This window comes from Ammospiza nelsoni, chromosome 9 (assembly GCF_027579445.1).
Source record: "Ammospiza nelsoni isolate bAmmNel1 chromosome 9, bAmmNel1.pri, whole genome shotgun sequence".
Taxonomy (NCBI): Eukaryota; Metazoa; Chordata; class Aves; order Passeriformes; family Passerellidae; genus Ammospiza; species Ammospiza nelsoni.
In genome coordinates this window covers 20,879,426-20,906,446 of record NC_080641.1, presented here as the reverse complement: position 1 = coordinate 20,906,446, position 27,021 = coordinate 20,879,426, and the positions used below count along the sequence as shown (strand labels likewise).

Below are 27,021 nucleotides of genomic sequence, written 5' to 3'. Positions count from 1 at the left end.
AGGGAAAAGCAGCACCGCACTTAAGTAACAGGAGGGACTGACTTATGAGGAAAGATTAAATGAGCTAAGCAATGATGAAAGGGTGAATGGAACAACTGCCTCCAAATGTTTGAAAGAAGAAACCATCCAGGACAGGGAGGGATTCTCTAAGCTGCTGCCAGGAGTTAACAGTAATGGAAAGAAACCAATAAAATGAACACAGCAGTCACCATAACTATTTCTTGAGCTCAGAAAAAGAAACCCAGTGCTTTTGTCAGTATGGAAACCTTGCTCGTTTGTCCTGTTTTATTTCTTAGCCGTATCCCAAAAAGCATTGGGGGGAACATTTAAAATTATGTAATGGTGTAATATTGCTGAAACGTTTTAGGCTGGCAGCTCTGAATGACTGTGAGGGAGCTGTGCTGACATCCTCTTCCAGCTCCTGTCACACTCAGACCCTCATTTCTTGAGGTGCCTCAGAAAGCCTTGAGGTTTCAGCTGAGAAAAGCAGCTCTGCACAACAAAGCACTTAAGCAAACACTTCAGGCAAATGAGGAATCAAACTCCCACAGCTATAAATCACATTGATGATTCCCAAATGAGGAACCTGAGTCTGCCCTCAGCAGTCCCTGTAGCAGACGGTCACAAAGTACACCAAGTCAGAATTCCCCACAGCTATCCCTGGCAGACCTTTGGTTCACATTCTGATGTAGTTAATATTTTTGCAGCAAAACAGCTGTGAGGCATCATGTTGTGTTTGTTTTCATTAACTCCTCCCCAGTGGGCTTATATATTTGTATTTCCTTGTTTACATATTTGTAGTGTCCCGAGGGGGATACACACACTACCCCTAAGGTTAAGGGCAAGTTATTGGAGGGCAAGTACTTCCCTCTGATGCAGAATTTGTCCTGTCTCTTTGCTCTGCCAGAGATGTAAATCTTTCTGGAAATATTAGACTGAAGTCCCTTTAAACATGTGGTTTCTTTCAGCAGCAGTTTTCAGACTGCGCTTTTTGAATTGCTGGGCCAGAAGTTTGTGTTTCCAATTGTCACTCTCTGAGACACTATTCCATTGTTAATGCAGTCCCAGGCGCTTTACAGCCTGGTCTCTTTATAGTCGTTCCACGGCCCTGCGTGCTGAGGTCCAGATCCTTCCATCACAATTTGTGCTGTCATTCTCCCGACGCGGCGCGAAGCCACCCGCCCGCCCGCGCGGGGACGGCGCCTCGCGGCTCCCCCGCCCGCCGCTGCTTCCCACGGCACCGACCGCGCTCCGTGCGGGCCATGGAGCAGCCCCGGCCCGGCCCGTCCGTGCCGCTCCCCCAGCCCCCGCCTCGCCGCTCCTCCGGCGGGGATGCGGCGGGCGCGCCCGGAGGTACCCGCGGCTCCCGGCTCCCGTTACGGGCGGCTCCGGGGCAGCGGGCGGAGCGCGGCCGTCCCTCCCAGCGCCGCCGCCGGGCCCGCGGGGCTGCCGGGCACGGCCCGACCGGCGCCCCCCGGCACCCGCCGCGTGCGTCAGACCGGAGACGTGGCCCCGCGGCCGCGGGGGCGGAGCGGCGGCGGGCGGAGCGCGGCTGCGGGCGGCCTCCCGGCCCGGCCCTGCCCGCCGCACTGAGCCCCGCACCGCGCCGCGGGATGTTCGCGGTGCCGCCCGGCCGCTGCCGCCCGTGATCCCGAGCCGCACGCCCGGCCGAGCACCAGGTAAGCGCTGCCGCGCCCGGCTGCCTCTCCCGGGGCGCTCCGCTGCCCGCGCCGGGGACGGGGCATCGCCACGGGGAGGGGGCCCCGGGGGGCCGCGCGGGAACGGAGCCGCCCCGCCGGGCTCGGCGCTGCGCCCCCGCGGGGAGAAGAGACGGGGCCGGGCCCGGCCCGCGGCAGCCGGGGCCCGCCTTTGCCCGCCGGCGGCACCGGCGGTGCCGCTTCCGAACCGGGGCAGTGCCCGAGGAGCCAAACTTTATCTGGGATCGCCGTGGGCTCCTCTCCCGCGGAGGAGCGGCCGCGGAGCCCCCCACGCCCCATCCATCCCACCGCATCCCCGGCCGGGCGGGGCAGCCCCGGGGGTTCCCGGCACGGCGGCGGCCCGGAGCCAAGCGGGGCTTCCCGGGAGCGGGGCCGCCGAGGGGCTCTGGTGGGAAACGGTCGCCGTGGAGACGGGCGGCTTGGGAAAGCCTTCGGGCAGAAGGGCTCGGGGAAAGCTCGCGGCCTCATTTTCCGCGATTATAAGCCCCAGAGCAGCCCGCATTACGGGGAGGATGCGAGCAGGACGGGGAGGCGGCGGTCCAGCCGCGCCCGCCGGTCCTTTCCCCGGGGGCTGCTCCGGCCTCGATATCTCCGTTTTTGAAGGGATTAAAAAAAAAAAAAAAAAAAGCTCGATTTTATATCGGCTTAAAACCAGCTCTGCCTTGTCGCAGAGTGATGGGCAGTTTTGCCGATTATTCACCTAGTGCAGTTTGTCCAGTTCATTAGAAAGAGTTGACCAAACAAAATGAGACGCTTATGAAAGACCACTGAATGTATCCTACCTGAATTTCATGAGAGTTTAAGTGTTTAAAAGTAAGGACTTCTATTGCTAAGGTAAGTATGTCAGTTATGGTTTGGCTTTTTAATTATTTCTTTTTTTTTTTTTTTTACTTTTGGAGTTAGTACTTCCTGTGACGAGAGATTCAGTATTAGCACCACTGTTTGAAGACAACCACGTAATGTTTGCTCCCACAAAGCACTGTAGGTTTGAATGATGCTGGAAAAGATTGTACAGGCAGAAAACTGCTTTGCAAGACAGTGGACAAAAACATGACAACATTGGAAATAAATAAGAATTTAAATATCTCCCTTCCTAATTCAACCAACTATGCATCTTACCTTCTCCACCCATCACCCCCCTCCTGCCTCTGGGTGTATTTGAACTGCTTTTACTTTTCTTTTTGGTATGATGAAAGCAGTCAAGAGGGTAGCACTCCCCTGGGCTGACTATTCTTCTGGAAAAACCTGTTTGCTCCTGTGGTGCAGATCAGCGTGGAGAGCTGGGCTGAGCACAGTTCTGAGATGATCCCTAATTTTAACCTGGCCTTGTATTCCTGCTGTCTCACAAGTGTCTGTGTCCCAGGGCTGCCAGCAGGGCACAGCAGCCCGGTGCTGAGCACCTGTGGTTTGTGAATCATTTCCTTTTCCAGCTACTTTCTGAGTTTGCTAAATTTGCGACATCCGTGCTGCTGTTTTCTTCCAGTCTGAATACTTGACAGGCCCCGCTAGAGGTTTTGCCATAGTATAACATTCTGTGTGTTTTATTTGTTATTATTTACTCTTGTAAGCAGTTTTAGAAATAAGCTTTCGGGTGGAAAGGCTAAAAATCGGTTTGCTTTGTATGCCCAGTATTGGAAAAGGTTAACGGTGGATTCCAGTGAAAAATAAAATCAGAGACTGCTAAATTCTCCTTACAAGCACACACTCAGTGCTTTGTGCTGTCTTGCAATCAGTTCCTGTCGCAGTTGAAGTTGATTTCCTGAGGCAGCCTCATCCCACCTCGGTATCTGGCTTCTGGGGCCCACAGCAAGGAGCTGTGACCGGGAGGGGGGGCAGCATCCGGGCTGGGCAGGCCGGAGCCTTGAACAATGCTCAGGTGGCCTCAGGGCCCGAGGGACAGCACGGGGACTCCCAGAATAATGGACTGGGTCACGGTGCTGGGAGGAGCAGTTCCCCTGATTGTCCACTGACCTCAGCTGCGACTGCTTGAAGTGGGCCATATTCACGGCCAGAAAGGCACTTCCCAACCCAAGGCTTTCTGAGAGCTCTGGGAAGTAAAAAAAAAAAAACCTCTGTTGCCGTCCAAACAATTCACAATAACAGGAGCTAGAGTTCAATTTTATAGTTTTTTCCTCTTTAAGGAAACCTGGTAGAAAGATGCTGTCCTCATTGTCAGAGTTGTGAAGGGCAGGGGAGGGCTGGTTGTATAGTAAAGAAAACACAGAAAATGAAACAAGTGACCTCAGGAAAAAGAAACCTTCTAAATACTTTAAAGCCTTTCTTAATAAGTCAAAGAAGACATTCGCCTTCCAAAATAATTTGTCAAAGAACTGTTAACAAGTGTTGGATTTCACATGCTCAACACAATGGCAACTTTACTCTCTTCTTCATCCTTGAGCTGTTCACCCATGGATTTTGTGCAACAAGACTCTGTTGCAGATTCAAGCTATAGTGCAGTGACTCTGTTGGGTTTGTGTTTCTAGGACCTCTTTCTGGTTAGAAAGATACTAGGTTTGATTCAGCCTCTTGGCCACATGTGATTATGTCATTTGTTCCACTGCTTTCATTCATAACACAGGGCAGGCCCTTCTGCCTTCCCATCCCCAGGCAGGCAAAGTGTGTTAGAGCTGTCTTTCAGCTGTCAGACCCTAGGTGAGCTTTCTGTCGCTGTATTCATTCTGCATTTCAGTGCCTGGCACATGCAGCTAATCAGACACAGCATAAACTTTACAACTGTGTCATTCAGAGAGTTGTAGGTTTGGACCAGGATGAGGGTTTGTTCAGAATTTTTCCAGTACAGAGTTTCTGTACAGTCCCTTTCTCCCTTGAAGGATTAATTTACAATCTGGTGTTTGATCTGGTCGGATTCTTAAAAGGTAGGATAATGCCATGCGTGTGCTTTGCACATTTCCCACTTGTTTGGGAGAATTCTGCCTTAAGGATGGCAGGATTCTCCCAAACAAGGATGCCATAAGGATGTATGTTTTTTCTTGGTTTTAAAGTGAAACAAAGGCCCCTCCTGCAGCACAGGATGGCATCGTTCTCCAGGGCAAGTTGCTAATGCGCTGTTATGATGAGTGTATAAAGTTCCACTGAATTTGAACCAGAACATGTAAAAATATTTGGTTCTGTACCACAGTATTAAAAATCCATTTCTCTCTGTCAAAGTAAACTTTTAACTTTTCCATTGACTTCCAGATGAGCAGAATACAGCCTTTTATACCAACTTCTCATCCTGGGTTGACCTACCATGTGCTGAAAATGGAGATGCTAGCTCACATCTCCCTTTGGTGGCAATAGTACATAGTGACTTTCTATTGATGAAATAACCTAAATTCAACAACCCTACAGTAAGACTGCCAGCTGAGAACATTTCCAATTTTATTTACTTATCACTGAAAGGAAGGTGGGAGTTTGGACTAATTGCTTGCTCTGGAGCATATGGTGAAGCAGAGCACAGGTCAAGCCCTGCCCTGAGCGTGCAGCAGTGTAAGATCCTGATACTTGTGCCATTTACAGCAGAATGCAACAGCTCAGAAGTGCAGGTTGCTGCCAGAGGGTTTGGTGCTCTGAGTAAGGACCATTATAGATCACATTTTCCAGCTGATGTGAATGTTTGATGAGCTGTCTCAGGGGTAGATAGTTTTCACCAGTGTTCACAGACAGTATTCTCGGAAAAGCCCCTTTTTAAGTGTAATGTGATTAAAAAGAGTATTTGCTCTTTGCAGTCATTTAACCATGATGACATAATTTCAAAGACTTGCACACCTGCTGTAGTGTTGTCAGAATCCCCTCTAGCAACTGCTTTTATCTCACAGTTTAGGCTTGGTGGAAACTGCATTTTTTTCTGTTTTATGCAGCAACAGACTTTTTGGTGGAATGAGGTTGCAGCTAATCCCCCTTTGGTGGTCTATGGATGGACACTGTCCTGAAAAGGTCCAGTAGAGAAAATAGTCCTGGTTTTCCAGTTCATGATCTTTAAAAGTCATCCTATGTGAATACCAATTCTGATTCTGTAGTTACTAGTGTATCTCTTTGAGCGGGTGTAGATCACGTGCAATTTATGTGCTTTAATTTATCTATTTTAGTCTTTCTTATTCTTTCAGGGATATGGATGAGACCATAAGTTTATTTTTATTGTCAGGGATTTTTGTAACAAAGGATGATTTGGAGGAAGAAAATCCACCAACTGCTTCAGGCTGAGAATACCTTTATGTTTATCAAGGTGTTTTGGGATCCATGTTTTATGAGACTATCATTAAGTTTTATAAAGTTCTTTTGCGTTGCAGGCAAGTAGGAGCAAAAAAGATTATTTGAAAAAGTCTCCCAAATAATGAAAAGACGAATTCTTTAATGTTTTTGGCTCACTCACTGCATAAAATGTTTTTAACTAACTTGTCAGATGATTGAGCTGCTTAAGACTCAGAATGGACCTTTTGTGCTTCCTGTCCCAATTAGGAATTAATTTTTAATTATATCAGCTGAACATTTTTAAATATGAGCACTTGTATTAGCCTCAGGCACCTATTTTTTGGATGAGGAACGGCACTGATTTGTGTACTATTGTCTGTTCTGAGACATTTTAACAGCATTGTTTCTGTCTTCATTATCTGAGTATGTTAGATAGTGTTTGTGGAAAACCTGGTATAACTTTGGTTAAAACTTGATGTGATTTTATTGCTTAGATTTGTCTCAATTGTTTAGATTTATTTCAGGAATACGAAAATATCACTTACTGGATTGTTACTTGCTTGCTGCTTTGGTTTGCTGTTAAAAGCTTTTACTCACATTAAAACCATTTTGCAGCTCTGGAAAGAGAGCAGGCATCTTGAGTGATAGCCCTGATAAACAAAGAATGTTATTTCCAGAGCTGAAAAATGGTAAGTATTGCCTTTGAAGTAGTCTTTGACGTGGAAATGTGTGGAGTGTACTTCTCTTTAGATTTGAAGAAATAGCTCAGCAAAGCCAAGGCTCCACACAGGCCCATGTGCTTGGTATGGAAAGAACTCCTGTTGATTTCACTGAGACTTTATCTGGCAGAATCTTGCATTGAACATTTTTTTGTCTTTAGTCCAACCAAGCTGAAGTCAAAGAGCTGCTGACAATAGGAAGTCTTTTTGGTGTGTAATACATGAAAAAGTGCTATGACTCAGTTGGAACTAACAACAAGGTTATTGTCTGGGATTCATTGCCAAAGCAGCACTTGCTGTATATGTCGGTGGAAATTGCAACATATATTTTGAAATGCAGTTTATTAAAGTCACTTCCTCTTCATATCTTCTTTTTACAACTCTTGTGTCTCCTCTGAGTTCTGGGTTCGGATCTCTGAGCTTCCACTGCCACAGCAGATGGTACCAAGAGCAGAGCAGGGGCATTTGCTGCTGCCTCTGAATGCCCCCACGCTCTCTCCTGGCTGTCAGGCAGGAGGGCAGCGGAAACCTGACTGGATGTTTGCAGTGTGGGCCTCAGGAGCTTGGAGGGAAAGGAGTGGGCAAGGTATTCAGCATGCTTCTGGAAGTTACACCCTTTCCAGTTCTCTCCAGCACTAAATCCCCCGTTGGCATCTTGCCCACGGTTGTGGTCCTGCAGAGGTGCAGCTCTGGGGGAGCTCGGTTCTGGCAGCTGACATAAAGGAACACAGCTTTCCCGCTGTTGGATGGGACCTTGCTGGAGTTCAGGTGGCACAGCCTAGCTGTCCCCAGTCAGCTGGGGAAAATGAAAATGAAACCCCTTCCCTACTCTGAACAGCTGTCACACAGGGGAGACGTGTTTTGTAGAACCACCAAACTATGGGTATTTGAATAATGTCTTCTGTGAGCTAATTGTATTTTGTCTGTTCTCCAGATTGGTAAACTAGTACCAACTGTGACCTTTAATTTTGGTAATGTGTAGTATGAAATCAAATTCACTTCAGTGCCTCTGTAGGGGAGTTCTGACAATGCTGTCAGTTTGGATTCAGGCATTGCAGAAAACTGAAAAAAGCTATGTTTTGATTTTGTGGTACTATTCATTCATATTTCCCACCAAGGGTACTAAAGAAGGTGGATACCTTTCTGTTTTGCAGCTAGAGGTGGTGGCATGGTGGGTTGATGTGGTGTGCACAAGCTGTCCATGTCCATGTCCCACTGGGGGCTCCTGACTCTTTGTTGTTCCTCCAGGTCACATTTCCTCACCAGCTTCAGCCACAAGGACATGGATTTGTTTGAAAATACTGTAAACTCATGGGCTGTTAAAAATAACTGTTTGGATGCAAATGGTTTGTTTTTAATGTCTTTCCAGTTCCTTTACATGGGATTTATGTTTAAGAAACGGCATCATTTGTTTGTACTTCTTACTGGAGAGTGATGCTACGTCTTCCCATGAAAATCTCCATTGCAGTCAGCGGAACAAAATGGAGCCATCATGTTTCAAACAGTGGCAACACAAGCCAGTGTTCAAAGTTGTTTTTCCAGCCAAAAAGTTTATGCCTTTTCAAAAATTATTTTTAAAATTGAATTTTATATTACAGGAAACACCAATGGCAATAAAACCTAGCAGGGAAACTGGTCTTCTGAAATGCTGCAAACACAAGAAGTCAGTAGCAGAGGTTTTATTGTATGTTACATGGGAACTGACCAAGCACCTACACTTACCAAAATGCTGGATATTTTGGTCAGTGCAAACATGTAGCAAAATAATTACTAAAACTGAATGTCAGGGTAGATAACACATTATTTCACTGCATGTACAATGTGTGTGAGAATACACAGATAAGAAGGGAACATAAACCTCTTGGGAATTAGGAGTTACTAATTCCAGTCCTTATCATCCTATTCGCCCCTTTGTCTAATCGTAGTTTCCCTGGCTTGGTGTCTTGTCCCTGCATCTACTTTTAGTCCTGGTTAGGTGATGAAATGAAGCAGGTTCTTAATCTGTCATCTGTGGTGCCAGCACGGGCAGTGCCAGGAGCTGTGAGGGGTTTCTGGGCACACGCTGAAAATGAAGTGTTCATGTGCTAACATCAAAGGACACAAACCCACAGTTTCCAAAGGTTTTTAAATTAGCCAGCTGTAGGCAGCTGTTCACACTGTGTTCCCAATAGACAGGTCAAATTTTGGGGCATGGGTGATCTGAAAAGTTTTAAATACAAAGACCACAATTTTTGTAGGGTTCACATCCAATTTGTTTTCCTAAGCTTGTTTCTAGAATGGTTTCTAGAATGGAACAATTGCTGGCTAGATCTTTGTTCAAATTCTGTGTTAAATTACACAGGTTTTTCCTTACAGTTGTTTTGGGCACTCAGTCCCACCAAAAAATACAAATTTAGCAAAGTTATATTCAGCAGAATATATGACTGATGATAGCACCAAGCCATTTTCACGCCAGGCTGTCTATCAGCTGTCTAGAGGAGATTGTTGCCCTAAGCCCTGGGGCTCTGCACAGACCAGTGATTTTGTTTAAATATCCTCTTTGGGAATACATCACCATCAACCTGACTGCAAAACTCCCTTACTCATGCTTGTTTAACTGTCTTGGTGTGCAGTTCCAAAGCAGGTAAAATAGGAATGCAAAATTCTGCTTCTCAGTGCAGCCTCAGGCCCTGTGCTGAGAAGCACTCCAGCTTAACTTCACCTCCTGGCCCATGGCAGCTGAGGCCAAACAGCACAAAACACTTGAAAAGTGACTTTATGGTATTTGTGCAGAGTAACAAATGTTTACAATGAAGGATGAGGGGTTTGGAGTGTGCAATGCCTTGTCCTGTGTAAAAACCCTCTGGCCCCTGCACACATGGCCCACAGCCCTTGGGCTCTGCTGAGTCCCTGCTGCCAGGTCACAAGCTTGTTTTGTGTTAAATATGAGCTGTGCTCTGTTCCTTTAATGAAGATGGATGTGCAGTAAATCATGTATGGGAACCAACGCAGAGATCTTGCAGCACTATTCCCAAAAGGCATTTCATAATTCACCCTAACATGAAGAATGTTTAAAACAGCCAGGAGAGCAGCACTGGCCTAGCATTTTCTCCTTTCAGTAGATCTCTGATGTGAAAGACCAAGCAGTGCCAGTCTGAATTGGCTCTTGAGGACATCTGAGCTTTGGCCCTTCTGTTATACTCAGCTGGGCTGCAGTTGTGGTCCTGCAGCCTCCAGCCCAAGGCTCCTCATGCCAGAAAGCAAGCTCCTTCCCTAGTGGGGATCACAGCTGTTCCTCTGCTACCTGGGGCTTGATTGAACTCTGTGCCACTCTTGGAAGATGGTGATGCTGATCCTGCATCTGAGGAGGATTGGTGGGATGTCAGGGAAATGAGGTTAAATGTCAGCAGGCTAATAATTTAAACATCTTTTCTAGTCAGCTTAAGAATTCCCCCTAACTTTTTGTGCTTCCCAGCTGCCAATATCACTATTTCTTTCTCCTCCAGCTATGTTCCTTTTCCTTTTTCCCTCTGGTGTGTAATTCATACCCTGCCCTTGCCATACCAGCACTTTCTGGATGATAGTTGCCTGTCTGACATCCAGGATGATAGTGCCCCAGTTCTGGTGCACAGCTTTGGCTGTTCCCCCAAAACAAGCAATGGGTGACACTGGTTGCTTCAAGGCATGTGATGTGATTGAGTAACCACTGGTGGAAGGACAGAATGGCCAAGGGCTTGACTTGAGGTGAGTAACACCTGTAGCATGGCAAACACAGCCCTGGCAATGCTGGTCTCCTGCCTGAGCACACGAAGCAGCAGTGACTGCACTTGTCTGTCCCGTGAGGCTCAGCAGGGCACACAGACAGGCTCTTGGGCTTTGCTGGGCGGGGAGGCCATGGCCAGGGCATGGGCTGGCAGCTGTCTGTCACCCATGGGGTGACACCGAGCAGTGCCTAGGGAGGGGTGAGGAGCAGCTCTGGCAGCACGGTGCAGACAGGCCAAGCATCGTCATGGTGGGGAGCTGCTGGGGCTGTGCCTCAGTGAGGAACTCTGCTGTCAGACCTGCCTGGCTGGGACTAAGGCACAGCCTCCCAGTTACTCGCTTTGTTTTGCTCCCTGTGCTGCTCCTAATTGCCGTGTCTCTACAGGCTGTGCCTTGAGAGCCTGGGTGGGGCAGTGGGAGTGGCACAGACTGGTGTCACTGGTGTCCCTGGTGGTGCGGCTCTCCCAGCAGCGTGACTCTTGAATTCTCCTGAGGGCTGCTCCAAACCGCTCCCTGAAATGAATGAAGCGACTCTGTGAGAATCTGCTTAAAAATAGCCAGAGTCACCTAGCGAGAGCTGGGGCCTGGAAGGTGCTGCAAGCCAAAGGCAGCTTTGTTCAGGCTTGTCCCAGAGGGGCTGTTTCCTGTGCATTAATGTTTTTGCTTTGGGAGAGTCTCTCAGGACACAAGCTGAATGCAGCCTAATGAGGGGGCGTGTCATTTCCGTGTCCCCCTGTGTTTGTCCATCCGGCACGGTGTGTCCTGCCTCTGACCGGGTCCCTTGTGTGCCAGGGCAGGGCAGGGCACAGCACTCGGTGGGCACGAACCGTGCTGAGCCGGGCAGCTCACGGCTCACAGTGCCGACCTGCAGCACTAAGGCAGCGCCAGGGCTTGTCCCCAGGGCTTGTCCTCCATGCTGTGACAGTGAACTGTGCCAGCCGGGGCACTGCGGTCCCTTGGGCTGCTGGGGCTGGTGGCAGCCAGGCTGGTTGGTGGAAGCGGGGCTGGTTGGTGGCAGTGGGGCTGGTGGCCGTCAGGATGGTGGCAGTGGGGCTGGTTGGTGGCAGCCGAGCAGGCTGGTGGCAGTGGGGCTGGTTGGTGGCAGTGGGGCTGGCTGATGGCAGCGGGGCTGTTTGGTGGCAGCGGGGCTGGTTGGTGGCAGTCAGGCTGGTGGCAGTGGGGCTGTTTGGTGGCAGCAGGGCTGGTTGGTGGCAGCAGGGCTGGTTGGTGGCAGTCAGGCTGGTGGCAGTGGGGCTGGTTGGTGGCAGTGGGGCTGGCTGGTGGCAGTCAGGCTGGGGGCAGTGGGGCTGGTTGGTGGCAGTCAGGCTGGTGGCTGTGGGGCTGGTTGGTGGCAGTGGGGCTGGTTGGTGGCAGTGGGGCTGGTGGCAGTGGGGCTGGCTGGTGGCAGTGGGGCTGGCTGGTGGCAGTCAGGCCCCCAGAGCCCCCGTGGGCAGGAGGTTCGTGCATTGGTTTCCTTTCACTCTGCAGCGAACACCACGCGGATTGCCTGGTGCCCCGGTTTTCTCTTTGGCAAGAGCCATCCTTACTCCCAAATTGTCCTCACTGCTTTCCTGTATTCCCTCAGATATAAACCAACTGCTGAGAGGCCGGTTTGCTCCGCGCTGCAGCGCTTCACAATCAGCCTTTGATTCAGTCTGTTGGTTTATTAAGTCTAATTTGGTTCCAATACTTTTGTCTGTGACTTGGATCTATTTATTCTCCTTGGCTCTTTCAGGTCACATCAATTTGTTGTGTCTTGCCCCCAGTCTCCTGTGCATTAGCTGATTCCTGTAGTTGGGTTTTCTGATAGAGTAGGTATCACACTTGTGCCTGGATTCAGGTATTTAATCTTGTTATGACATATTCATTTTCACTCACCAAGTTTTCTACATTTCTTAAAAATTTTAAAATAAGAATCACTACTGATTTATCTCCCAGTGTTCTTCTGTTTTTTTTTTTCTTTTGTTTGTTTTGGGATTTTTGTTACTTTTTTCTTCCTGTTTGGTTTTTATTATTATTATTTTTATTTAATCTGGTGAACCCACAGCTCTGTTCTGCGGCACTGCTTAACTGTTTTTTAATCCAAGTTCCTTTTTTATTTCCTTCTGGTAGCTGAATAGCAGATGATTTATCTCATGTACCATTTTATTTTCTCTAGGGTCTGAGGATTATTTAAAATGCAAGAGAAAAAAAAGAACATATTCTGGTTTTAATTGAAAAGAATTTCCAATATCTAGAGCTCTAGTATTTACTAAAGTAGGTTAGAATAATACTTTTTGATAAGTCAGATGCCACATTTCAGCTACAATGTACAGTGCAATTAAATAATATGTTGAATGTGAGTGAACACAAATTAGTAATGCAGTCTTAGTCTGAAATGTTCAACCAGCTGAAATGTTGAACTCCTTGTCTTTTATCTCCTTGTTACAAGGAGAGATAAGAAACTTCAGTGCATGGTGTGCTGTCCCAGAGTAAATGGTGTGCTGTGACTTGGGCTGCAGTGTGACTTTTTAGCATCCCTTGATTTGTTCAAATTGATGGTTGACTAAATCCTTTTATTTTGTGCAGACCTGGTTTGTGTGTGATTATAAAGGAGTCTGGTAGTGGTGCACCTTTGGGTGTAGCAGTGGGAAAGACCTGGGCTTTGGACATGGCCAGGAGGGATTTTCAGGATTGCTGTGTGCCGGGGGGACCTGCTGTGTCTTTTCTGAGGTCTGAGTTGCTGCTGATAGTTGTCCTTTCCATCCCTGGAGAAGCCAGAATGAAAAAAAAAAAGCTAGAGGGAAGTGGGAGATAAATGAAAAGTGACTTGGTGTCATTTTGTTCTGCGTGCAGATGTCAGCAGTGCTGGTTAGCCTAGGCTGCTCTGCAATTCTTTCCAGCATTTTCCTTGATTCTTAATACAGCAAGGGGAGAAGCAATAGGGTTCCTCCAGTGAGTGTTGGAAAATGGTTTTCCTACTTCGTCATGTTCAAGTGCCATTTAAAGTTTCTGCAAATATCTTTTTCCCCCAAAGCTAAAAAATCTTCTGTCAGTAGATGTTGTTGGTTTATTTACTGTTATTTTATGTGCAGTACTACTATCATCATTCAGTGATGTTTGTTTTCTTTTTTAGCAGTAAAGGAATACATTAGTGGCAGACAGAGTTTGATGCTGGTGCTGGACATCACCTTCCACCCCCAGAGATGGTTTTCTAGGGGGCCTTTGTGTGTGCAGCTCTGCCTCTGCTTGGCCCATTAATGGGGGTAAAGGATGTGCACTCTGCTAATGAGGAGTCATGCTATGCAAACAACAGCCTCTGAAGGGAACAAGGGATCAGGGCAGCATGTGCTTGTGGTATCAGAACCTATCTGCCTTCATCTAAATTCTCCACACATCACTTAGGAGAAATAAAGCAAATATATGATACAACAAAGAGCCCTAAAAAGACATAGTGAAACCTATAAAAAACAACAGCCAAAGGATTTTTTGGTCTGAAAGCTGTCCCTGCACAGTAATTTGCAAGATAGTTTCCAGTCCCATCTGCTGTCAGGCACTGCCCTGATTCAGTGCTGATTCAGTTCACCTTTCATAACACCATGGCTCAGACCCACAGTTGCTTGGGTGTCTAACCAGTGACTCCTGGGTCTCCCCACATTTCTGTGCATGTGAGCACTTGTGTTTTGTCAAGAATCTCCACTGCAGGAAACATAATTCTGTCTTTACCTGACATTCAAATTGTTTATCCTTTTGAAAAAAACACCTTGCAAATAGGATTTCTAGGGGCTGTGCCATCAGAATATGAAAAAGCACTCCTGAGCCATTATTGCAGGGCTGGGAAGAAAATGTGGTGGTTTTAAAGCAATCTGTTGATAGGTATTCTTGGGTGTATTGATGGCATTCCACTCAGTCAGCCAGCTGGCCTCAAAACTGAGCCAACAGTAGTATATGTGTTACAAAACTTTGAGCAGGGCTGTTGCATGGCAACTGCTTAGCTAACATTTGTATTAGTGGATTCCTTTGAGAATTTTCGAAGTTTTTCAGTGCTTGATTGAAAAAAAAAAAAGCAAGCTTACCAGCAGCTACTCAAGTCACCTGCATTTTATGTGGAAATGAAAAAGAGAGGGGTAATTCCTTACCAATGGCAGTGAAATGCATATGGAATGGAAGACAGATTGTGTATGATGTTCTTCAGCTCAGATGCCACTGGGAGCTGCCAGCAGCTGAAAGAGTGCTGGGCATGTACTTAAAGCTACATGGAGCACTTCTAATTAATGAGATCCACTTTTGCCACCAGTATTTATAAAAGAAGAGTGAAAGGCAACAAAGGTTTGTCCCAGCAGCCGTGCCAGCTTTTCTCTGCTGGAGAAGTATATCTTCCCTTAAATGCCTGCTAACATTTGCAAGACAAGCACACAAAAAGCAGAGTTGTGGTCCCTGGCTGCCTGCCATTTGATAACAAATGCTGCATTCCTCTTCCAGCACTGCAGCAGTTCAGGCCTGTTGGCAAGGGTGCTGCCAAGCCTCTGACCTGGCTGTGTGGTGTCAGGCTTGCATTGCCATCATTTTCACTGATGGTCTGTTAATTTGAAAGTGGGATGGAGGACAGCCTGCCTTCATCTTGAGGATTGCCAGTTGTGCAAGAGGTGTGTGTGGGTGTCACCTGGCATTGCAGCCTGCGTCCTGGGGACAGACTTTAGAAGGACAGGAATCTGAGAGGGGATTCTCCTGTCTGGCCAAGTAGTGCTTAAAGCGACATAGAAGGGTTGCAAGAGGAGAGGGGTGCAAGAAACAAAAGTTTTTATGCTACTCAGCTGCAAAGCCCCAGCCTAACTACGACCACAAGTTCCTTTTACAGACTTCACCTTATGCCTTTGGGGACTGCAGTACCTCCTGAGGACCAGATGGGCAGGCAGAGACAGAGCAGTCCCTGAGAAGGTGCCAAAGGGAACATCCTTCCACATGTGTATGGCCAGTTAGTGGGGGTCAGTTCTAAATCCTTAGGATGGCTGTACCCTTGCAATGATTGCAGCCATTAAGGCTTGAAGCATTCCCTTCCTGTTCCCTGGCTCTGAATGAACTGAATCCAATAAGTTCCTGAGCAGCCTCTCAGCAAGTGTGTGCTTATCACTAAGCCTGCACAGAAATGGACGTCACCAAACCCACATTAATGGGTCCCAGTGTGCAGCTGAATCAGGATTATAGACTTCCAGTGTTACTGTGATATGAACTGATTGTGATGAGCATTTATGATGTTAGTTAATGGACAAATTTCATTAATTGTCCTTGGGAGTATTTTTGTTACATTCCCATCTGAATTTATCTTTCCACTGTAACTTACTAAGGAGTTTCAGTACTGGTTTCGTCTCAGGGATTCAGTTACACAGTATGCCGTAGGCTTTAGTATCAGTTGCTTTGCCTGTACATGCTCATGTGTTAGCTGATTTTTCAGAGGACATGATGATGTAAGCCTGCACATCTGAGGTGAAGATAAAGCCCTTGATCTGGCTGTAGTTTTGGTTACCTAAACCACTTTAGGAGCTTGCATTCAAAACATAGTAGATTTAAAATTGCAGTGAGTATGCACAAAAATATTTCAAAGCATTCCTGAAACCACTATGAATAAAATGGAAGTGAGTGAAACTTGACAGGTAAAAAGGTGTGTGAAGTTTGAATGCAGGACAAGCATTTCAGCCAGACCTTTGAGATCACAGCTAATGTGTGTGATGCTGAACATCTCTGTCTACAGAATGGGCTGATTTTCAAGGATGCAGAAGGCCTCACTGACCCATCAGAGATGGCTGGAGTTAACAGGGAGAGGGATTTGCCTGCCTGCATGGATGGCATTGCAGGCTCTCCCTTCCTCCCTTCCAGGAGCTGTGTGGTGGCAGCACGAGCATCCCTCTTCTGAGGTGGGGTGTCAGTAGCTGGGAGCTTCTGTGCCACGTCTGGGGGTTCCATTTTCAGAGGAGGCTCTTCCACTTGCTCTCACAGGGTGAGGGCTGTGATGTGCAGGGGCTGAGCTGGCCGTGCTGTTTTGCAGGAGGATGATTCCCGTGACCGAGTTCCGGCAGTTCTCGGAGCAGCAGCCGGCGTTCCGCGTGCTGAAGCCCTGGTGGGATGTGTTCACCGACTACCTCTCGGTGGCCATGCTGATGATCGGCGTCTTCGGCTGCACCTTGCAGGTGAGCACAGGCACAGACTCCTGCCTGCTCCTGGGCTGCTGAAAGAACACCGCAAACGAGTAAGGGCCTCGGAAGGATGCTGTCCCATCTTGATTTTCTCTTGGGCTCACTGTGAACAAAGCAAAAATGTGCTGGTCCCAGGATTAAAGCTGTTTAAGTAGCAACATCAAATAACACAGACCAGACTTTTAGCAGCTGTGAATCAGCAGACTTGCATAGAGTCAATGGAACTGTGCCAACTAAGATAAGAGCTGTTGGTTTGGCTGGTGTCTGCATCACTGTTTTCACCTCAGTTTGGCATAACAAAACAGATTATCAACTTCAGTTCTTTTTTGTTAACCATTTTTGCTGTTTGAAAGTTTAAAAAATGGAATTCTGTAATTCCTGTTTTTCTTTATTTGGCTGACGTTAACATTATTTCTGTCATTATGCTTTTAAGAGATTTGAAATTAATGTGCTGATTTTATTAACGGCACTCATGGCTAATATTATGTCTCTTCCATTCCAAAATGTCTCTGAGGATGCTTACACATAAACAATTGACATTACTGTCAGTCACTGTTAGTTACATTTTGCTGAGGAGCCAAAAGCAGAAAAGAAATGAAAAATACTGTTTGGGATGACTCTACAAAAATATAAAGTTACAGTACTGGTTCAAGCATGGATCTCACATTTCATGGCATGACTTTGAAATGGAGCTAAAGGGACACACTGACAGAGCTCTTATTTCAGAGGAATTTGCTCACTCACATGGCCTAGGATTTAGATATACTATGTCCCAAATTTCACATTAAATCCACTGTAGTTTGGCTTGTATTCTCCATTCTCAACTATTTTTAGTTGATACAACATTCACGTTTAAAAATCTCTTTATATAGCTAAATTTTCCATTAGTAGATGCTTGCTTAACCACAAAGTAAATCATCTGTTATATCAGTTACCTGTTTTAAGTTTACCTGCTTGATTGGAGAAAGCACACTGGAAAATAGTGTTTGGAAAGACTGAAATAATAGACAAATGGTTTGTTATTCCAACTTATTGTGAGATACATAAATCCAGGATGTAACTGTGGGTGTATATCACAACAGCAGACCCTTTACAGACATAAATTAACTACAGAAGTTTTTGATGTGTTTGAAGTTTTTGTTGTGGCACTGATACTGTAAAAAACCATGTGTGGTCTTATCTCAGCATCTCCCTACACCAGGGTGGATCATCAAGGATCATCTGATTTTGGTAGCTCTCATTGGATACCTTATGTTTAGTGCTTTCAACAGCCATGATGTCAAAGAGTACATCTGCACTGCATATATGTTCTTAGTTTGGGCTAATCACAGGTGGTCATTCAGGGCAAGTAAGAGAGCTCCTTGGTTTTTTCACATGGATTGGCATTTTAGTTCAGACCTGTAGGGACCCTTGCATTGAACTCAGAAGTGTTATCCCAAATTAAACCAAAGGCACTTTGGCCTCAGTTTGTCAGCATGGATGACCATCCCAGATTAAGAAAACTTCTTTGGTTTTTTTTATAGACAGACTCAAGAACAGAGCTAGATCGTTTCCCCCAGGTGTGTAGCCCATCCTACAGAAGCCCCTCATAGACAGGGACTTTGGACAAGGGCATGTAGTCATAGGACAGGGAGTAAGAGCTTTTAGCTGAAAGAGGGTAGGTTTAGATTAGCTATTAGGAAGAAATTCTGCACTGTGAGGATGTTGAGGCAGTGTAACAGGTTGAAGTTCCCAGAGAAATTGTGGATGCCCTATCCCTGGAATAGTAGATTATCTTTAAGGTCCCTTCCAACCCAGATCATTTTATGATTCTATGAGGACTCTATGTGTATGTGTGAGAAACTAAATAAAATTTATGTCCTTTCACACACAAATGCCATCAAAGAACTGTCCTTATCTGTCTTTATTAAGACTGAAGATTAATAATGTCCCTGCATAGATAAGGTCACATTAGCTCTTTGTCAGCAGTTTTTGGTGTGGTAAGACATCACAGTGTGAGAGTGTAGCCACATGAATGCAGTTGTGCTGCTGTCAAGCCTAAGCTATCTCTGAACATCATGTAGCCAGGATGAATACACCTGGCAGTGACAGTCTGTCTCTGGGGAGAGCAGAGCAGGAGATCCCTGGTCTTTTCTGGAAGCATTCCCCACATTTCTCCTTTTTCTGAATTGTGTCAATGCCCTCTTATTCAAATTATGGAAAGCTAGCTGTAGATGGAAAGGGGTGGCCTAGTTCTTGGCATGCAGAACAAGAGTCTTGTTGAGAATAATAATAGTGCAGCCTGTGGGGACAAGTAGCAGGCTGTGTGGAGGAATGCCTGGCAGCTGGAGGTGCTCCAAGGACAGCTACCCATTGGTGCTGCCACCATTGTTTGTACATCAGTTCAAAAGATATCTTTTTGTGTGTTCCAGGTCATGCAAGACAAGATAATATGCCTTCCAAAGCGCGTCCAGCCTTGCCAGAACCAATCTAACAGTTCAAATGTGCTTAGCACAATGCCAGACACCACCCCCCTTCCCCCACCGAGGCCATCCACCCCTCCAGCTACAGTTGAAATGAAGGGACTCAAGACTGACTTGGACCTTCAGCAATACAGCTTTATAAATCAGGTGTGCTATGAACGGGCTCTGCACTGGTATGCCAAGTACTTCCCTTACCTTGTCCTTATACACACACTGGTCTTCATGCTGTGTAGTAACTTTTGGTTCAAATTCCCTGGATCCAGCTCCAAAATTGAACACTTCATTTCAATACTTGGGAAATGTTTTGATTCTCCCTGGACAACGAGAGCTTTATCTGAAGTGTCAGGGGAAGACTCTGAAGAGAAGGATAACAGGAAGAACAACATTAACAAGTCTAATACTACTCAGCCAAGCACTGAAGGCACTTTGGTCAAGACGCAGTCTTTAAAATCAATCCCTGAGAAGTTAGTTGTGGATAAGGGAACACCTGGGGCATTAGATAAAAAAGAAGGTGAACAGGCCAAAGCACTGTTTGAAAAGGTGAAGAAATTTCGACTGCATGTTGAGGAGGGTGATATACTCTATGTCATGTACGTTCGCCAGACTGTACTTAAGGTAATTAAATTCCTTATTATTATTGCTTACAACACAGCACTTGTCTCAGAAGTTAATTTTACAGTAGTCTGTAATGTTGATATTGAAGACATGACAGGATACAAGAACTTTTGCTGTAATCACACGATGGCACATCTGTTCTCTAAACTTTCTTACTGCTACCTGTGCTTTGTAAGCATCTATGGCCTGACATGCCTTTATACACTGTACTGGTTGTTCTACCGTTCCCTGAAGGAATATTCATTTGAGTACGTCCGGCAGGAGACGGGAATTGACGACATCCCCGATGTCAAGAACGACTTTGCCTTCATGCTTCATATGATCGATCAGTACGATCCTCTCTACTCCAAGCGCTTTGCTGTCTTCCTGTCCGAAGTCAGTGAAAATAAGCTGAAGCAGCTGAACCTAAACAATGAGTGGACTGCAGATAAACTGCGACAGAGGCTGCAGACAAACTCCCACAGCCATTTGGAGCTGCAGCTTTTCATGCTTTCTGGACTACCAGACACAGTGTTTGAAATTACTGAGCTGCAGTCTTTAAAACTTGAAATAATTAATAATGTAATGATACCAGCAACCATTGCACAGTTGGACAATCTCCAGGAGCTCTCATTGCACCAGTGCTCTGTGAAGATCCACAGTGCTGCCTTGGCTTTTCTGAAGGAGAATCTCAAGATCTTGAGCGTCAAGTTTGATGACATCAGAGAACTTCCACATTGGATGTATGGCCTCAGAAATTTGGAAGAACTCTATTTAATTGGTTCCCTAAGTCATGATATTTCTAAAAACATTACACTGGAGTCTTTTCGGGAACTTAAAAGCCTGAAAGTTCTACACATAAAAAGTAATTTGTCCAAAATCCCACAATCTGCAGTTGATGTTTCAAGTCACCTGCAGAAATTGTGTATCCATAATGATGGCTCTAAGTTAGTGATGCTCAACAACCTGAAGAAAATGGTCAACCTGACACAGCTGGAATTGGTTCATTGTGATTTAGAGCGCATACCTCATGCAGTCTTCAGCCTTCTCAGTCTTCAGGAATTGGATCTAAAGGAAAACAACCTCAAATCCATTGAAGAAATAGTAAGTTTTCAACATCTGCGAAAGCTGACCATTCTAAAGCTGTGGTACAACAGTATAACGTACATCCCAGAGCACATAAAGAAACTCACCAGTCTGGAGCGGCTTTCCTTCAGCCATAACAAAATAGAGGTTCTTCCATCCCACCTGTTCCTATGCAACAAAATCAGATACTTGGATTTGTCTTACAATGACATTCGCTTTATCCCACCTGAAATAGGAGTTCTTCAGAGTTTACAGTACTTTTCCATTACTTGCAACAAAGTGGAGAGTGTGCCAGACGAACTGTACTTTTGCAAAAAACTTAAGACTCTGAAAATTGGGAAAAATAACTTGTCAGTCCTTTCACCTAAAATTGGTAATTTGACATTGCTCTCCTATTTGGATATTAAAGGCAATCACTTTGAAATCCTCCCGCCTGAGCTCGGTGAGTGTAGAGCTCTGAAGAGGACTGGTTTCACTGTAGAGGACAACTTGTTTGAAACTTTGCCTTCTGATGTCAGGGAGCAAATGAAAGCTGAATAACTTCTTCTTGCTCAGTTTTACAGAAATAACACTTCTACCAAAAACGCTCTAGAGAATGCATACTCTGATTATGCATTTAATTTGTCATTATTTTTTTCTTTTTCAAATCCTTTCTGTACAAACAAATTTGGAGTAAGGAGTACGTATATTTTTAAATAAAATTTTCTCATATTTTTTCACTGTTTTAAGATATTTTTAGTTTGTTTGCCCTGAGAGCAAGGGCATCTGTAACTTAATTTTTACTGGTAAAAGTAAATGATTTTGTCTGTTTTTCTTTCCATTTCCTAATCCCACCAGGGAAACTGTGTTTAAGATGTATGCTTTGGGTTGTGTAGTTTGTAAGAGATTATTATATTGTCTTCCTAGTTATTGTTAATCCCTTAGGACATGGTCTTCAACAGGTGGTGCTGCAGGTGTTGAATGCCTTTGTTTCCTCTTTTCTTCAGTGGCAGTAGAAGGTGTTCAACATCTAACAAGATCAAACCTAGGCTGACAATCCCTTTTTACTTACAACAGGGTTTTCTCAGATGGTCAAAGCAAGTGGAAAAGGTTCTTTATGTATTTTAACAGGTGAGAGGGAGCATGCAGAACTCCTTCAGGGCCTGTTGGCCATTCACACAGTGCACTGAGCAGGAGGCACTCACTGTGATTTCCTCTTTGGTGCAGGAAGAGTAAGGTCATAGTTCACAGTGGAATCGGGACCAAAGTGACTCATGTAAGGGTTTTCCTAACAGTGCAAAGGGATGTGGCTGCCCATTTCCTACTAACTTGAGTGGAACGGGTGCAATGAACTCACTATCTTGGAAGTGTCAACTCAGCAAGATGAAATGCTGTCTTGAAAAACCCCATCCTCCCTTAAACACCAGTGCTGCAAGAGAGAAGGTGCCCTCTGTCCCCTCAGCCCACTTCCCCCCAAATTGCTTGGCACCTTCTGGGAATGGGATCCAGAAATAGTGCAATCAAAGCTTCTGACAGGGAAATAGCCCCTAATATGCTCCTTGATTTAGCCTGGGTAGCATAAAACCAAGCTCAGCACAGGAACATTTGCAGATTTGCAAAAATGAGATTAAATGAATACATTAATTTCTCACAAGTCTCAGCCTACCCAGCATATCCAAGGACAGTGTTGAAGGCTATGTTTTCATCTCCCTAAGAGTAACTAAATTGGAAATTGTACAGTTGGAAGTTTGCTTTGTAAAATAATGTAATCTCCGATGTGCATCATGTTGGGAACTTTATCCTCTGAAGCCATGTTCAGCTGTTTATTTAATCCAGCCATTTGATTTCTTTTAGTCAGGTTTTAAAGAGCTGTGCTGCTCACAAGCTAATTTAAGCTAATCAAAAGTAGTAAAATATTTTGCTGGGAGGAGATCTCTGCATCATATCCAACAACACATATTTGAGTCAGATGCAGGCACTCAATAAATGTTTTGCAAGAATATCTGGGAATAAGTCCTTATTTCACTAGGAGGCAATGCTGTTCATAAATTGCAGAGGTTAAATTGCAGCTTGTTCAAATTTATGTAAAATATTTGACAGTTGTCAGATTGGTTGCTCTTAAATGTTTTCTAACTGCCATTGTGTGTCTTGAGCTACAGTTAGTCTGAGATCTTGAGCTTGGTACAAAAGCATACAGTTGGTTTAAGAGTATGACTTACAAAGGTGGGAAGACAAACTACAATGAGACCTTCCTCATTAATCCAGGGTGTGCTATGCAATTTGGTGTGAGCTTGCCACAGTACCAGGTCAGACTTATTTTTTGCGCTTGGCTGTGTTCTGGAGAAGATCCAGATTAATCAAAAATGGGTCAGGCGTGAAGTAATCAAATCAAGCTTTTTAAAAGGGGTTTGATTTAGTTCTATTTAAGACTTGTAATTGATGTAGCTATTGTAAGAGCTAGCCTTACTTGTGTGTGGAATGCACTTACTGGAACAGTTTGGCAGTATATATATTCTAAATATATTTCACTATGATGTTATTTGAGGAAGAGAAACATTTCATTGGTCATATTAACCTAATTATGTAAACCAAAGTGCTGTTGTCCCTGATGAATGTAAACTGTTTGAAATGTCCAGGTAATTGGTGGAGCTGTATAGTTCTCTTAGTTAGATTTTAAATACGGGATTACATTTAAAGTATTTTTAAAAGTCTTTATACTCCTTGATGTAGCATTTTAAACCCCTAATTTATTTTGTGTGTAATATTGTTTCATGTGTAGTTTGTGGTCTTGTTTCTGAATGGAAGTTATGCACATCTCATAACTGAAGGTTGGAGACATGTTCTATGCCATTTTTGTAAATACATCACTTAGGGGATGTGGGGTTTTCTTTGTAACTGATTATATTTATACCAGTGCAACCCCTCATGTGGACACAGTTACAGAGTATAAAGTGCCTTGTGCTGGCATATCTTTATTCACTGTGCAAGGAATAAACTATACCAGTCTAAGCACTTTGACACTAATAACTGTATCTTCTCCAAGGGTTTGGTCAGCTGAGACAACATCCTCAGTCTGACAGCTCACTGTCACCAAAAAGGGGCAGCTTCCTCCTCCTCCCATGCTCCCTGTTCCTGCCAACACCTTCCAGCTGCTTCTCATGTACCTTTACAGGTCTGGTGCTGGTCTGATCCCTCCACAGGATAAATGAGCTTTTTAAGCCAGCAGAAAACTATGCCAGTCTAAAAAAGGGACTAATTTTCTGCTGGATCAGCTCTCTAAAGGATTGGATGGGCACTGGGATGGGAGTAACAAGGAGACAGGACTCTCAGCTGAGGTCTGTACGAGAAGTCAGGGCAAGTCCCTTTGGAGATGTTGGGTCAGTTCATCATCTTGCCAAGCCATGTGCTTGGAGAACTGTGCTGTTTTATGTATAGTAGGGTGAGGCAGCTTGGCTTTTGTGAGTAGACAACCCTCAGGCTCACAGTGGATGATAAAATATCACATTACTGTTAATTTCGTAATGAAGCAAACTCAGGTAGCTGCACTGTTGACTTTTCTAAACCTCTTACTGTCTGTTCTGGGGTGTATTTTCCAAACCCATGTTACAGTAACTTAGGAATGAGTCAGCTGAGGGAATATTGTTCCCTAATTGTCTATAACATCCAGGAAAATATGTAAAAGTGCCATATTTACTCAGTGAATCATGTACTGCTCATATGTATATTCACGTGCAATTCATACTAGACTTTCTGTGACCAATAGTATTTGACTTAGAGTGGATGGACATTTTGTGGACAATACTTCAGCATGGTTTATATATATACAAGGAGTTTCTATAACTACTTACATTAATCAGGTGCCTAACAAGTATGACAGTTCCAGAATTTAAGCAAGGCATTTTTCCATTATTGTTCAAAAATAATAAAAATCTTCCTTGGTAACAGAATTAGAGATGACAAAGATTGCATCAAAAATAAGAAGACAACCTTCATAGCACATTGAGCCTGACAAGCAAATCTACTTTGTGATCAAAATCTGGAGATGTTAATCTCCCCCTTTGTCAAAATTAGAATGGATATTTGTGTTGACCTCGTGCATCCAGCCAGCCCAACAACTTTTGCAAATTCTGATTGGAAAATGCCTGCTCCAAGTCTTATATCACTTTTCTGGCACGTCAGTAATTCATGTGCTTAAGTGGTGACAAGTCCTGCAGGAATGCCAAGAAAAAACTTTGAAATTTGACCAAATGGACAAACTTAATTCTGTAGCAAGAATCTTAATATCATAATAGACCTGCATAGTGTTACCTTGCAATATAGTACACCCAGAAAAAACAGAAATAAAATGCTCTTTTGTAATAATGACCATTGTCAGACTGCAATGTGATTATTTGTTTGGGAAGCACTTTGTTTCTGGGTTACCTAAAGATCAAACCATCTTTTGGGTTTGGTCCCTTGGGAGGGAAATCAAGAAAATATGCCTAAAAAAACATTGTTATCCTTGACAGGATTTACAGCTGCATGGTCTCCATTCCTGTGCACCTCCTTCCACTGCCTGACTCCAGCAGCCAGCAAAATGGCCAGGAAAAAAGCCATTCCTGCTGGAGCAACTCCCCCACTCTGGTTTCTGTGCTCTGCCAGGGCTTGGGGGTATTTTGGGAACCCTGCCAGCCCACAGCCAGGGGTGGGAGGGCTGCTTCCTCCCCCCTGTCACGTGCCTGTGCTGCCAGGGAGATGGTGCCGTCAGTCCTTGCATCTGACACACTCCCCTATAAATCTGAGGAGATTTGGACATTGCTCCAAAGGCAGTTGGGCTGCCTGCATTTGGTATAGGATGTTTTCCTCATTTCAGTTTTTTTAAGTTGTAAGGAATAATGTGTTTCAGTTTTGGTGTTTCATACCAAGACATCACTGTCCTGCCAAGATGGAGCAGGAATTACTTTCTCTCTGGTGCTTGTGGTCCCGGTGGAGGGAGGAGAGTGGCAAACACAGCAGCCTGAGTTGGCTTTGCCTTTGGGTGAGCCCTGGCAGGGGGCTGGCATGGGGACGTGCTGCCCCTGCAGTGGCACACAGGCAGAGGCTGGGAATGCTGCAGGAGTATGGACACAGGAGGGGTCTGACAAGAGGGTGAGGATGGGCCCCTCAGTGTTTTCCCTGCTGGGGCAGTGGCTGGGCAGGGCCCTGGGTGTCCCACCAGCAGGGCAGCTCAGCACAGCAGCTCTCTGCAGGCCCACCTCCACCCATGGATGCCTGGCACATCAGGCTCAGCTCCTGATTTCCCATCACTGTGCCCTTCTCTGTTACACTGGATGCAGAGCACCTGAGGGACAGATCTGGGCTGGACCTGCCCTGTTCCCACTGGGATTGAGAACTTTGGTGTGTCATAGGGGAACATGAGATTGGCAGACAAGCAGTGAATGGCAATGGCCCCAGAGCTTCCACATAAGGAAGCCCAGAGCAGCATGAGGACCTCACTCTGGTCCTCTGGCCCCAGGCACACGTTTAAAGGAGCTTGTGCTGGCAGGGAAGTTGTTTTTTAAAATACAATACTGTCAAAGAGTGAATTAAGATGCACCTAAAGCAGTGGGTCTGGGGACCACGTCCTGTGAAAGGTGGCAGTGGCATGGACACTGAGAATGGTCATGGCAAGATGGGACTTCCTTCCGAACCTCTCCCAATGGGCCAAATGGGACATGAGTGACCGTGTCTCTTTACAGTGCTGCAATTACATGAAAGGCAGACCTGTGCTACTTCAGACAACTGTAAGGTCCCTCTGGAACCTGACAGAGGTGGCAAGGGAATTCAGGACTTCCAGATGCACCAAGAGCCACAGAGCACCCAGAGATTTCAGCAAGCATTCCCTTTGTAGTGCATGTGTTGCTCTGGCCTGGTATGATATGCTGGAGCACAGACTAACTTGATTTGTTGTGCTTTTACATTGCTGGAGTAAGAGAGCTACTAAACTGTCTGTTAGAGGAGTTTTGTCACATGAATTTTATGAACTGTGGTAAATAAGTGTTGATGTTTTTCTGAATTAAAATTGAATTTAAATGTAACCCTTGTCTCTTGCCAGCTGGGGTCATGTGGCACTGTTGGACTGGCTTGTGGAGACTGCCTGCAGTTCTATTTATTTAGTAAAATATTTTGGCAAAGCTCTGGCATCCTGTTTCCTTGCTGTGAGCAGAGAGAAGAAAGTCGTTTAAGTAGCACAAAACTCCAGTACAGTCACAAGGTTATCCTTAGGATCAAGTTTTTGGCTATATCTAGGAGCTAGATGAGTTCAGAACAAGTTGCAAACAAAACCACAGAGCAAAATAATACCCTATTCAAAGAGTAGCTTTGGGAAACTGAAATGGAGGAG

At 45.3% G+C, this 27,021-nt stretch overlaps 1 protein-coding gene across 2 annotated transcripts; it reads left to right on the top strand.

The window, feature by feature from the left end:
* Window positions 1-1,613: 1,613 nt before the first annotated feature.
* On the top strand, window positions 1,614-25,022 carry LRRC8C (leucine rich repeat containing 8 VRAC subunit C). 2 transcript variants are annotated; one of them, XM_059477774.1, is made up of 3 exons: window positions 1,614-1,679; window positions 16,392-16,533; window positions 18,951-25,022. In XM_059477774.1, the coding sequence occupies exons 2-3, from the start codon at window positions 16,396-16,398 to the stop codon at window positions 21,219-21,221; spliced, it is 2,409 nt and encodes an 802-aa protein (XP_059333757.1). In that variant the 5' UTR covers window positions 1,614-1,679; window positions 16,392-16,395; the 3' UTR covers window positions 21,222-25,022. The 2 variants fall into 2 exon arrangements, with proteins under 2 accessions (XP_059333757.1, XP_059333756.1); XM_059477773.1 differs by lacking the exon at window positions 1,614-1,679 and adding an exon at window positions 2,121-2,552.
* The last annotated feature ends 1,999 nt before the right edge of the window (window positions 25,023-27,021 follow it).

Bases quoted from the DNA above. Each gene is read 5' to 3' on its own strand.
- LRRC8C (XM_059477774.1), top strand. From the start codon at position 16,396: ATGATTCCCGTGACCGAGTTCCGGCAGTTCTCGGAGCAGCAGCCGGCG. The intron at 16,534-18,950 runs GTGAGCACAGGC...TGTGTGTTCCAG, and splicing joins TCTTCGGCTGCACCTTGCAG to GTCATGCAAGACAAGATAAT.